Source organism: Channa argus, chromosome 23 (genome assembly GCF_033026475.1).
Source record: "Channa argus isolate prfri chromosome 23, Channa argus male v1.0, whole genome shotgun sequence".
Lineage (NCBI taxonomy): Eukaryota > Metazoa > Chordata > Actinopteri > Anabantiformes > Channidae > Channa > Channa argus.
In genome coordinates, this window is record NC_090219.1 from 5,235,304 (window position 1) to 5,250,034 (window position 14,731).

The 14,731-nt window shown below is 39.1% G+C and overlaps 1 protein-coding gene across 2 annotated transcripts in view; it reads right to left on the reverse strand.

The window, feature by feature from the left end:
* LOC137108692 (interleukin-1 receptor accessory protein-like 1) overlaps positions 1 to 14,731 on the reverse strand; it is a 233,356-nt gene that overhangs the window by 23,959 nt on the left and 194,666 nt on the right. For both annotated transcript variants that reach the window (XM_067493597.1, XM_067493596.1), the window contains exon 7: positions 2,001 to 2,133. In XM_067493597.1, the coding sequence (XP_067349698.1) occupies positions 2,001 to 2,133 (133 nt within the window). The remainder of the gene's footprint in view (positions 1 to 2,000; positions 2,134 to 14,731) is intronic.

Below are 14,731 nucleotides of genomic sequence, written 5' to 3' on the forward strand. Positions count from 1 at the left end.
CATGCACCTGCATACACACTAACACACAGACTTTTCAAAGCAGCTCTGGGTGTGATCTCTTGGCTTGTTAACTCAATTGACTGTCAGATGAAGAATATTCTTGCTTTTCATCTTTACCATACCACCTACCTGATGCCGCCACCTCCCGCCACCCTGCTCTACTACCCCCTTAAATCCTGTAGGCTCTAATTGGCCTGGTGTCCTTCATGACAGAGAGCAGATGCTGAGAGCTGGACGGAGGGTGCTAGCAGGCTAATAGAGACATCTCGAAATGCCAGGTCACTGACTGAGCCGCTAACTCTCCTACCAGCCTTGTCACGCTGCTTAAAGTTAACCTTTTCATTAGACGATATTTGTCGACAACAGAGATTTTCTAGTCGCACATGTAGCCTGTCAAAGGCGTAGAGAGGGGCAGGATGCCAAAGGGTGTGCGATGTATGTATTTCAACATGGCACATGAGCAACATTTTTAGAGCTTAAAAATTCTTTATTCTTAAAATTTGTGATAAAGTTATGTTTCAATCTCAATGTATCCACATTCAATAATTACCTCCTTATACTGTAGTTGTCATTGTTTGTGCAGGAGTCTTCCACTGCTGCCCAAGATTCATGTACGGATAAATGTAATCCTGAATTACTAATTTTATCTCAGAAATATCAGCATCAGTGTTCTCTCTCCAACTGTTATATCACATTAAACACAGCTTATGAAGAAGTCACAGGAGATGCTATGTGTTTGCACATTAAGCAGCTACACCAGTTGCTGCTTTTTTGTAATTGTGACAATGCAGCTGCTCAGGGAGTGTAAGAGAGTACTACATAAAACTAAAAATACTTCTTAATGTATGGCTAGTATCATTTTGAATAGTGCTTAATACACTGAAAAATAAAAACTCAGCGACAACATCCCCTTTCTGAAACAATGTCACTGTTATTTTGGGAAATACAGCACCTGACTAGGAACAGTGGTCATCTAACAACTAACTGGAAATTTATATCAATGCTGCAAGTACAAGTAACAATATTTCATGCTCCTTGCTTGACTTGGGGTACGAACAGCAGACTCAGAGAGAGAGACTGTAAAATAAGGATAAATGAAACCAAAAGTATTTGGATAAGTAGATCCCACAAAAAATGTATTTCATTAGTTTTTTCAGTAGTTGTAGTTGTTGTATTTGATACAACTCTCTTCTTATCCTTATATTTTAAAGGATAATAACACTAGTCCTAAGAATGTCCTTTTCACTTCTAAAATATAATGAGAAATTATCTTTTGGTAGCATTTTTGTACAATCATCTTCAGAACAGTGACCACATCACTGTGTAAATATTGTTTTCCTGGATGTCTATAATGCAGAAAAACATTGAGCAAAGGAAAAATCTCCTTTAAAAAGCAGCTCTCTACCAGCTAATTAGACCAACCATTGCTAGATGCATCCAGTGTCAGGTGGACTGTGCCTGCTCGTTGGGTTTCCACCTGATTTTGGAATAAACAGGCTTCTGCTTCGAGGGAAACATGCACATTCAATTGGAGTTTCCATCTGTAGTGGCGCTTTGCTCCACTTATATTTCAGTTCGGAGTAATTGCTGCTCACTATGGTGCATAGCCTGAACTGCGCGCATACTGTATACTGTGCACAGGATAAAGCATGTAAATTATGGCTACCTGAATTATTAAAGCAGCCGTAAAAAGCATTCATGACAAGTTAAAGGGACCTTCTATTGTTCTAAGTATTGATGTGTAGTCATGCACATGGCGGTGGTAACTTAGTTTAAATAGGCATTTAGCAATTTAGCCCTAGGGTCCTTTTAAAAAGATTAGAATTACTTAATGTTTTTTAATATTGTTCAAGCTCTGCTATAATACTAAACCACATTAGAATACATTTGTGTTTTGTTTTATTTTCCTTCCATTATCCCATTGTAAAGGATTTTCTAGGCTATAGTTTTGTGTGATAAACGCAAACGACCATTAACATTAAAATTGAAATCAATCTCACTTGATGTCACTCTCCTGAACTCGCTCCTCATCCAGATCTTCAATGAACTTTTCCCCCTTCATCCAGTAGATGAGTGGACTGACATCTCCACTGTATCCAAAGAACGCTCTGCACGTCAGGTTGACTGGACTTCCTGTGGGAGAAAAGAGGTGATACTAGTTAACATGAACCCGCAGCCACTGTATCTGTGTTTTGGCCACTTTTGATTCCCTAATTGCTAACATCCAGACGTTTATGTTGAGTGTTTGACCCTTAATCTTAATGTGATCAGCAACATAAAAAAAGCAGTAGAAGTAAACAGTGGTGGCTGTCTAGTGACACCTGATCAACAAATGAACACCATTCCCAATCACCCTGACTTATACGTGTATTACTGTTACATAACCTCTTTTCAGACTCCAATTTTTATCCTTCAAAAACTCCGCAACAGCCTCCCTGATCCCACAAATTCCTAAACCATCTCTCGCCTTCCAGAGTTGCCATCATAAGCCATCACAGACCCTTGAAAAAATTTCTGACGGTCTCTTAAGCTTTAAATCACTCTCTTGAACCCTCTTTCACGAAAACCTTGCAACACTGCCATGCCTTCATAAAAGCTCTTATACTTTCCAGCATCTCCATCTCTGTCAGAACATACTTTTAAATTTCATTCAGCATTTTGCAGGTGCTTTGGAAATTGTGAAACACAAAACAGTACATCTTAATGACAGTGGTTTGTGCTACTGATAAATACACATAGCATAAGTCAAACAAACAAATGACAAGGATTTATTTTTAATGTCCACTAAGCAGGAGTTAATTCACTTATTAACTCAGTTAACCTTTATCCGAAATCTACAAAGACCCAAATAGTAACACATACACATACCGACCATGAGAAAATAAAGAGTGTTTATGACTTGCCAGCAGAGGTCAATGCTGCAAAGCAGTCACTGGATATTAAGATTTATGTGTAGCAACTGAATGTTTTTTCAGCAGCCATAATACAGTGCAAGCAAGGGAAAATGTTAAGGTGAAGAGCATCCTAATGGTGGTTAATACCAACCATGGTCAGCAGTGCTGGCACATCCATTTAGGCAAACTGGGCAATGCCCCAGTGCAGCACGTTATGTAAACTTCTGAAAGGTAAGTTAGGTTTAATTTGCTCTTCAGTCATTGTTAAAGTTGCCCAATTTGCTAAAAGGCACATTGTGTTGTGTATTTTACACACATGACAAAGAGATATTGGAGTCTTTATGTGGAACTGTTTTGTTATTTCCATATGAATGCACAAGATGCCTGCATGGTGCATCATGCACACCATAATATTGCATTGCACTGGAATACAGTACATGCATACGTCATATGTGAATGGCATATAGGCTTTGTGTGTTGTCGGTCGGTATGTTCAAATAGAGGATTGGGAATATTGTTTTTCCCTTAGAGCCGCAGAAATGCAGGCACCAGTCCTGATGGTCACCATTTTAGGACCAGCAAATATAAGATGGATAAGTAAGAAGTGATGGAAGTGAGTGGAAACCTGCAGAGATGTCAGGACTAAAGAGTTTCATTCTTTGTGATACCAAAGGTATGTTCAGCTCTGCTACGGCTTCAAACAATTAGGAATTTAAATATCAGATTTTTAGGCAGATTAGAGCTTCAATCTCCCCACTTTCAATTTGTCGTATGGCATTTAGCAATTATCCAATATAGGCACCTTTTTTGCTGAAACCAGTTATGTGCTTAACACAATGTTAATGAGAGTGGAAAGCCTGAGGACAAAGCGCGTATTGCAACTGAAATTGTAACTTAAGTGCATGCAATAAAAGGTAGTAACAAACTGCACAGAGGAAGCCCCTGCCCTCATCAGGAGGACTTGTCTTTTTTTCCTTGGCTCATCTTGAAAGCACATCGTATATGACTGGAGAGCTAAACCCCTTGTCTGTCTACGACTAAAGACCTCTCATTCCTTTTTCACGTTTACCACACACATACTCTTTGGGAGGGACGAGGATGGACAGGATCAGGAATGAGGACATCAGAGGGACAGCACATGTTAGATGTTTCGGAGATAAAGTCAGAGAGGCCAGATTGAGTTGGTTTGGACATGTTCAGAGGAGAGACTGTGAATATATCGGTAGAAGGATGCTGAGGTTGGAGCTGCCAGGCAGGAGGTCTAGAGGAAGACCAAAGAGGAGATTTATGGATGTAGTGAGAGAGGACATGAAGTTAGTTGGTGTGAGAGAAAAGAAAAGAAAAAAAGAACAAGATGCTACAGCTGATGTGACATCCATATATGGGTGATCTGTGCTGCTACAGGCTTGTGGATGGTAAAAAAAAACATGATCAATAAGGAATAACTCCAATTCATAAAAAAAGCCACCAATGATAATGTGGGCTTCACTGGTTGTGTGTCTAGGAAGGCAAAAAGGTGATTTGGCATCTCTTCATTAGCACTTCTTGCTCATTGGCCCTATGGCGAGGACTCAGAAGTCTTTGAGATAGAAGATAACTGTGGCGTATAATTGGGTACTTGCTAGTTCAAAGATAATAGGGATTTTACTTTACCAAGGCCTGTTCTAATTCAGCCCTCTAGTGCAATGTAGCGTGCTTAGATGATAGCTAAGGCGTTAACAGAGAAAATCTGGTTTGGAGATTCAAAAAAGGCCCCTAGTTGGAGGACTGTTTTGCATTTTGTCTCATGGCTCAACAAAAACATTGTCCGCAGCTGAGAGATAAGGGTAGCGAATGTGTGAGTATGTGTGTGTGATAGAGAAAGACACAGAGAGGATGTGTTATGGGGATGCTGGTATCTCTGCTAGACCACACATGTATATACTCACGCACACACACGCACACATGCAGATACATAGGGCTTTCCAATTCCACTAGGGGTCTCTGTGGTGTCACAAAGCAGGAGGGCCGATGTGAAGGAGAAGAACACATAAAACAAAAAAAAAAACAAAAAAACAAACAAACAAAAAAAAAACACACCATTTTGACAGGTGCAGACAACAGTAAAGGGAAACATGGATTCTTTTGTGTGGCACCTTTGATGTCAAGAGGCTTCACCTATGGATTCAAACAGCATGTTGCACTGTGGCTCTGACAGCTCTACTGCTGTTTTGACAACAGCCGTGGTGTCACTCTCCCAGACTTGTTCCAAAGGGGTTTTCATGCATATACCTGCATGTTATTCCCTTAACGGCAACATATTAATTTGTACTGGCTTTATTGTGAGCCACTAGGGTTGCATAGGCAAAAGCCCAATTCAGGGGATGTGTGAACAGATATGCAAAGATTTATACCCACTGATTCTAACATTCAAATCCCAAACTCTGATCTAGGTGAGTGGGGTAAAGTCAGTCCTAATGCGATTGTCTCCTCTCTCTTATCTCCCTGCACCTCTAGGGCATCTCTCGCATTCATTGTGGCTGCAGGACAGAGCATCAGCAAAGATTCCCCTGGCTAAGCACACAGAGTGGAAACTATGCAGGGTGCATCTGAGTACATTTGACAGAGGTATAGCAGGAGACAAAGAGGGCATACTAGCTAGGCAGAGAAATTACACACATGGGAGAGAACAAACCATCTTTCGTGGGGAATTGAAAGACTTCCCACACGAGTGAATAGAGTATCGCTTCGCCCTTGTGTGCTAAAGATTACATAGATTACAGATCAGTGCATCCACATGCAGTGTGTGCACTGTCCATGTCGAGGTAATCTACCAGCATTTCCCATTCAGATCCAAATAATCTTGAATAGGAAAGATTTGTTTTCTTGCCTTTAATTGCCTTGAATAAATTAAGCCATGCAGTTAGTGGGAATAATGTTTTAGAGACAAAGATGCTAAGCTTTTCTAAGTTTTTTTGGTTTTTGAAGGGAATTTGCAATTGTAACAATGGGGACACATATATATGGAGCTTCTTGTTTAATGATATTGGGTGAGATGGGAAACAATTTAAACACTGGCAATTACAGGCAAATAATGCTGCACAAGAACAGCACACTGTACAAATTAAGCACAATCTTCAACAAATAGAAATTATCTGCAAAGTGGCTTTTACAGTGTATTGATATTAACGGAGGCCAAAATCTGCCTGAAAGATTTTGTTGGACAAACTAATTTGAAAATATAAACATACAATTTAGATTAGGTTAATTCCTTTACTTGGAAACATCAGTTTGCAATCTCATTACAAGGTCCATTGATCAGCCTGAATTTCTATCATAACAAGCAAAACACAAATTCTACAAAACATTCTTGGAAAAATGTTGAAATGTTTTTTGAAATCATTTCATGAAATCTGAGAAAACCTAATCAGCTGAAGAAGATCATCTGACAAGATCAGAGAAGTATTTTGTAAGCAATTTTAAATGTAAAATCTGTAGTTAAAAATTAATGTATGGTCTAAAGTTTAATTTGTTTGGGAAACTAGGGTGTGTGAAAAAAGACCTCAATACAATATGAGTTTAAACTAAAACCAAATAAGCCCAGGTGTTATAAATAGTGAAATATATAGCTTTTAAGTAATATATTGATATTTAAAGAGACTACTAAAAAGAATTTGTAAAACTCTGAATAAATAAGAGAAAAAATCAAACAAAAGCAGATGTCTTTACTAGTATCTAGGGCACCAGGGATCACTGAACCATTTGATGAATATGAAACTCTCTCCGGTGGAAGTCACAGTTTTGGAAAATCTACTTAGAGGTGTACTAAAGCTGTTCTGCATGCTCAGTCATCCTATGTTTTCCTTTAATTTGTCTCCCCTTTGTACATTTGAATTTATCAAGGTAGAATGTCAAAGGTATATCTTTAGCCATAAAAAAGCCTTAACTTTGGACAAGATAAGCAGCTAGTGCTTTTAAGATTTATCCAAAGCCTCTTCACAAATTGTCAGAATGACACTTTTCACTTGTAGTGTTGGGGGTAAAAAAATTCATTTTTTTCTCCTTTCATTCAGATAAAATGATTTTCTCCCCACTCTCTAATTAGTCCTTCCTTTAAAGCAAGAATCTAGGCTCTTCATGAAATGACTTGACAATTGCCCCGTGGCTTGTGATCAGCAGGATAGTGAGTGATTTAGCTGGATGGATGAAAAGGAGGAAATGAATGTAGATAATGTGATCACCGATGGCTAAAGGGGGGTTTCCAGATTCAGTGGGACATCTCGGAAAATATTTTACAGGTTCTAAATGAATGTAAGCACTGTCTTTATCATCTGCTGCAGTACAACATCCAGGCAGCGAAGGGTTATACCAGCAAAGAAGCCCCATAATTGCAGGGGCTGGAAATCTACTTGCATCACGTCGCCAGATGTGGTGCTTTAATTGTCTCTCTGTTCCGCATTCACATTGTTTGGTTTATTACACCCTATGCCTCTCCAATCACGCATTTAAGGCAGAAATTGAGTGTGCCGTGTTCACTATTCATTTAGCTACGTCCCCCTTGCGTATGGTCATTCTAATGTTATTCATACTTGGCTTTGCACCTCATTATCGCTAAGCAGGCAAAGTGCTGCCGTCGCTTTCCTTGATTAATGTGGGTAAAACAGATAGAGACGCAATGTTTAACGCAAGTCTTTTTGTCTGAATTTTATAAGCATGTTAACAAGTAGCAGCCATAATAGGAAATGTTCAATGATGTGTTGTGAAATTATAATTTTCTCTGCCCCGTGTTACTTTTGCTGGGGACAAGCTGTGTCTGGAAATTAAATAAGGTATTACTGTTGAATATTGCAAGGGCAGTGGGAAACAAACAGACTAGGGGTTGAGTGAATAACAAGTCCAATTCGAGCCTCGTGAACAGAGCATGACATTTCGAAAGATCAACACCCACTCTTTGCATTGATGTCCTCATAATACAATGTTCTTTAGCACAAAAGCAGTGGCTATTATTGCTTCCCGATCCAGTGAAAGAATCATTACCAATGTTAAACCTTGTGTTGCTTAAAATCTTGCGTGAAGAAGTCGCAGATGAATTCTACTAATGAAAGGCTCATTAGACATTAATGAAACACTTAAAGGGTACTTCACAAAACATTAGATAAATGCCATGTTGAAAGGGGGAAACAAGCTTATACCACAATTAGAAAAGCATCAGATGATCACAGCAATTGCTAAATCATTTAGAAACACTTTTGCACACTTTTCAAGGTTTTGTGTGCCATCGTGAAGTATTTACAGTATGTGATGTAATGTGGGGGGTGGGGTTATTTCTACCATTTCCTTCACTTTCATCAATCTTGCTGCTGATTCAAATACCCGTCAGACATTTCTTGTGTTTTTAAAGAGGTATGTGACAATGCTGCATCAAAAAGAATAAAGTAAATTAGAAACGTTCTTGAAATTAGTGTTGTTTCACATCCCGATTCCTATTCTGAAATGCTGATTCTGTTGTCAGCTAAGAAACAAAAAACTAAAGACAAAGCTTCCCTCACAGAAAGGAGGGAGGAATTGGATATCAATACGACCTGAATGCTCACTGGGCTTTGGAGCAGAGATACGCAGACAGAGGAGGGACACCTGTCGGGCTTAGCACAGGCCAAGGGAGCAGCCTAGAGAACTCTTTAAGAGACACAATGTAGTTTAGCTGATGGTGTGCCAGAGAACTAGGGAAATGGAAACTGTGGTAGGGAGGGAAGCTTACAGATACAGAGATAGAAACACAATCAGAGAAAGAAACTGATGGCTAAATAGCAGGTTCCTTCAAGCTTTGCTAAATCATCTTTGGAGCATGCCCACATCTGCAACAGTTCTATTTCCTAAATGAAACTACCTGTGGTTAGCTGCTCAGCTTGGGCCTACTTCACCTTTCAGTGAATTCTTGTCTTAACTATTGTTTTGAGAACCTACATTATTTTCTACCTCTTGATGGAAAAAGCTTTTATGTACTTTTCTCTGGTGTGAACCATATCTATTCCTGCAAAATGGGAGGCTTTCTACTAAAAAGGTTTCAACTTCCATCCAGCCTTCTTTATGTACACTTGTTTGGTAATGATGATATATGTTATGACTCAAGGCATTTACATGGCTGATGTTCGGGAGCTGCCGAGTCCATCAAATGCTATTTCTATCCCCAGTCTGTCTCATTTGTACGCCAGCTCTGTCGAATTGTGTAATTCATACCAACATACTCTCTAAAAGGTCAATGGTCCTTCAGGTGAAAAAAGTAATGTACCTAAACCTTAAAAAACGAATTATCCATTGCAGATGCTGCACAGCCAGACAAACAGAATATTTAGTTGTTCTTACACCATGATCACATGATAAAATATTAGCGTGTAAATGGCTTGGTCCACCAGTCCAGAATTAAAATGAGTTGTTAGTGCAGCATGTCATAAAGTAACGAAAGATTGAGTCTGTGTTTAGGCTGTTGTTCACTTAATTTAACAATTTGTGATCCTTTAAGTATGTCTTTAGCGTACATACCTGGATTTGTGCACACTGTCACGCTGAAAGAGCAACAGGCCTTACTACAACCTTTGTCTTTGCTGGAAGAACTGGACTGTTCACATTTAACATTTGTCACTCAGTGATCACATCATCAGGGGTTCACCAAAGACAGGATGCACCGTATTGCACCAGAAGGGGCCTTGTCTACTAAGCTATTAGAAAAAAAACAATCTAATCCCTAAATGGTCCGGTGGAAAAACTCACCAGCAAAGATCAGAAGAGCTTACTGTGTTCAGTGAGGGAGAGAGAGAATAAGACACACAGAGCGAAAACGAAATGAGTAGAGAACAAGGGAGTGCTGCTATATCCATACTCTCACCTGGGGAGTCCATGTAATGAAAACAGGACATATCAGAGTGGCTGGGACTCTAAGGTGCTTTCCCCACCGTTTCAGGAGGCACCGTGTTAGACATCTGCAGTGCGTGTGAGCTGAATGATGAACAAAGTCTACAGCGACTTAACCGAGGCAGCAATGTGAAGTGAATGAGTGGAACAGGTTTTGAAAAGCAGGAGGAAAAGCTGCTGTAACGTATCACCTCAAATCTAGCTGCTGGAGGAGCAAGTGAGGGAGTTGGTGTTGGTGAGTTTGGAAATTGTTGCATCACATTTCTCCAGGGAGGAGAAGAAAAAGTAGAGAAGTGGGTTTACATGGTGGACTCCAGTGGTAGAAACACATGCTACATGCTCTGACTATGTAATGAAAACCATTATCGCCTCACTCTGACGTCCTCTGCAGCTTTGAGAGGACGTGCTTTTTCCCCCAGCTCATTTACAACATCAGCAGACAAGTACAAAAAAGAAGAATAGAAAAATAAAAACGTACAACAACAACAAAAAACAAAAGCTCTGATAAATCCACTACACACCATCTGCCCAGCACCATATGGCAGACATACTAAATAGGCCACTGTGGTCTCTACTCCACTTAGGAGTTACATTTGCTAATAACTTCTCCATAATAACTTCATAAGATTATAATGAGTTATGTGATAATGTTTTGTTTTGATCTTGTTCAGCTCCCTGTCCTCACATGGCCTCAAATAAATGCAGTTTTAATCAAATTAATTTTTTTCCTAAGTTATTTATCAAATCAATAAATCAATATATGAACTGTATCAAAATTAATAAATTCTCTATCAATTGACCAGTAATTTTATGTTTTGTCTCCATACAAAATAGGCCACTGTGCTCTCTACTCCACTTAGGATGTGATAATGTTTTGTTTTGATATTGTTAGTATTAATAATTAATATAGTAATAGTATAGTATAATAATTAATATTATATTAATATTGTTAGTTGACCAGTAACTTTATGCTTTGTCTAACCATGAATGTCTAACTTGAACATGGCGTTTACAGGTACAGATGCTAATGCTAACCTGCTAACTAAACAACAGTAACAGCTTATCAGATGCTGCATATCAATGTTCCACGTATCTATTTCTGTTTTTCGTTCTTTCATTATCTCTACTCATCGTCTTCGGTTCCTCCCCTTTGTCATCCACCTCACCTTCTTCCTTTTCTCTCATGCCTTGCAGCATGTCTTGGGAGAGCTTTCTGCATAAACAGGCTTCTGTAATGAGTGCTGAATCGGGACTGGGGCAAACAATGGGACTGTGTAACAAAGGGGCTGAGAGGAAAGACAGGAAGGACAATGTGGGAAAGGTTGAAGCTCTGGTGAGAGCAGGCACCATCTACACAGTGTCCTGCTGCTGTATCAGTGTCCATCATGTTCACAGAAAAACACAGTGTGAGATTTGCATGTGACTGAGTGAGAGCGTGGGGTTCTGGTGCACAGGAAGGATAACGAGTGATTTGTCTTACCTATGCTGCTGTCCTGCGAATTTGCATGGGCATATGGAAGTACATTAATTTATGTTCACATGTTCAAAAGGAGGCTGTTAGGATTTTAAGTCAACTGGGCTCAAGTGTCATGCTCTCAATTCAGAACCAATGTTAAACTGATCATGTGTGTTTGAGAAACTGACCATAAGGAGTGGGTGTGATTAAAAAACCTCCATGTATCCATCTGGATAAATTAACATAAGATTGACATGTGTATCTTGGGGACGAGAAAATGTCAGCAATATTGGAAATATATGCCACGAAAAAGGCGACAGGAACTTTCCTTTGGGGGGGCCTGACATGACCAGTTGAATGGTGCATTTGCAAAATAAATGATTTTAAAGTTAGGTCAGGAAGGTCATTGGGCTGTGGTTGCTGAATGTCAGATCGCCACTGGAATAAAATCTGAGTCTTTTGAATGGCTACCTAGAACAAATAACCTTTGAGGCATACTCTCCAATGACCTGATATATAGAGGAAACACATTTAACACCAGTCATACAGAATACAGTCCATAGCTCACCCTCTGATTATTCAGACATACATCTCAGCTTGCACTGTGGATAATCAAATTGATTTTCTCGTTCCCACCCACGACTCCTTGCTGCAGTATATTTTCCTTATTAAGCACTCTGATGGTCTGAACGTGCTGCTGCTAGGTTTGTGGTGCAAGAAGTAGTCAGAGACAGGATGTGAACTACACACATAGACAGTGAAGTTAAGCAATTACATGTGGTATCTTTAGAATTTTAGAAAGTGAAATGAACTTAATTTATTGTAATCTTCTTTCATAAGACGTAATATGCACAAATGTGGTTTGGTCTTTACTATAATAAGTAGTAGTGCTCTGAACCTGCTGTGACTCAATTTAATTCAAAGTTCTCCTTTATCAGGGCAGGCATCGTTGTAATCCAAGGCTGTTTCCGTTCTGATCCTCTATGCCAGACTGAGAACACACGAGCCAGACTGCTGGAGCTGTGAATCCGTGGAGTCCGGATGTCTGTGAAGTTTGTATTCATCACTACCCAGCTGTCACTTTATTATCCTGGCTCTTCTCTTGCAAAGGTGACATTTGTCTAACTATTCTATCCCTCTAAGATGCAGCAGTGTAGTTTGGGACCTATTCAGCTTTATAGTCCCACTTTACAGTAGGTGTGCTCTGAATTTAGAATTACGATAAGAAATGGCATGTCTTAGAACTGCTGGGCACTTAAACCCACTTGCCATCCATTTAATTAAAAACAATACAATAAATTACAAGCAATGCTATCAAGAGGTTGGAGGGAAGGAGTAGAGGAAGTAACTGAAGGCAAGGTAAATTATGACTGTATGCTAGGAAACATTTTCAAGGGGAATAATATTGTGTGGGCATACATTTAACAGCACTACTGCTGATTTTTCAGTGATGCATTGTCCTCTGAATGTTCAGTACTACATGTGGATATGGACCAGTATAAGTCCATATCCACATTTAGTATATTTCATGCTGTAAATCTGTGCATACACTGTATGACATGGGGAAAAGATTTTGTAACATATGTATATGTAGAATAATACAGTGATGTGTCGTGAACCTCTACTAATAGTATTATGACATAAGAGTAAAAAATAATGATAAAAATGTAGATGAAGTCCAGTATGACGTGGAAACTTCCTCTGCAGTACACAACACTGCAATAATTACATTTATTTTTGACAACAGCAGTGACGTGATCCACAGCCCTCACCAAAAAAAAAAAACAACTATATAACTGTTTGCAGCTACCAGAAACATCTGTTATTATCTGTAAACTAGCAGACACATGGGGAGCTGTTGGGCTTATTCATTTCATCTGCTCTTAGACCAGTAGCGTCTCTACTGTAGAGACTTAAGCAGCTCTCCCAAATCCAGTGCCTGATTGGTGCTCAGTGATAATCCATGCAATATCTCAAATACTGTGTCAGCATGGTTTCCAATAAAATCAGAAATGATACAAAATGTAGCAGATGCTCTGTTCAAGCCTGTATAATCATTTCAGATGAAGTACTGAGGACAAAATGAAATGAGTGGAAAATATGTATTAAGACTAAGTGACTGAAGGTGTATCAAGGCCAATTCTTAGGTTTAATAGGGCACGAAACCAATTTTGCACATAAAGTTCAATTCACGAATCAAAATAGTAGTGAGACAGTCAAATCATGCATAATGTCTTATTTGAGCAAATAAGATTCTCCTGTGATCACAGTTAAAGGAAGTCTTCACTGAGTTTGACCTTGCTTCTTTGAGTTCTAGTTTGGCTAGTAGATGTACATAAATATCATTAAACTTCCCATTGACTTCCATATGTCAATTTATGTCTCTACTTCTAAATGAAAAATGCCTCTAGATGACAGCACTTGGAGGAACCTTTGCTCACACTGTGGAGATTGTAATCATGGTCAACCTGCTTTTCCAGAGCTCCCCCAGATGACATCATCTTAACTCCTAGTGATGAAAACCATCTAGGGAAGTTTTTCAGCTAGAAGCAGAGAAATATTTTATTATAGAGAAGTCAGAGGGAAGTTTAAAAGCATTAAAACATTTACATCCTTGACTAAAGCATAGAAAGCAAGCTAGTTAAGTTAGCAAAGGAATGGAACCAAGAAATGGTTTATTCTTATACCATGGGTAAAATAAGACTGGGTAATAATGACTTCTTTGATCAACACTGACTAGTGCTTTTTTCCATTTTAAAGTTCTGTGTTTGGTTGTCCCTCACCTTTATCCCACTTCCACCCTAAGCAGACTTTGTCACTCTGTATGCAAGGTTACCTACATCTGATAGAGGTTGCTTAAATTGTTCCAGATTGGACAGTATCGATGCCATGCACATTTGGCCTACTAATAGATCATCTGACACATGGTTATAGAGTGAGGACAACAGATAATTGCAGTCGAATTCAGCGATAGCATTCAGAAAGGAGTGGCATTTGTGCATTGACTGGGAATGTTGTGTAACAATGACAGTCACATAACTACATTAGTCTGTTATTTGTCTATCCTGACAGCCATACAGTACTTGTGTGTTTGTGTCTGTAGCACAGACGGTATATGGCATACTTGAGCAGCATACTAATGAGCTTCTATCATGCACTGATCAAATTACACTACCTACTCTTTTATACACTTGACTTTTCTTTCTAGTAATCTTACCTTTTACTCCTCCTTTACTCCTACTTCCCTGTCTCAAGTTAAACAGCGGGTGCTTCTTACTGACTGCTGCCACAGTGTAGTTATTTCTCTGAGAGACTGCCATTGACTATGGGATAATTATTATAAGCGCATTTTCCAAATATATTTTTTAATTTGACACACTGTAGTATTTGAAATGTTGAAAAGTGGGCACTAAATAATTGTAAAGCCTGCTGCCCAACTGCAGTAGATTTAGATATCGATTTCATAGCCCAGCTTCGAGTGCTAGTACTGCAT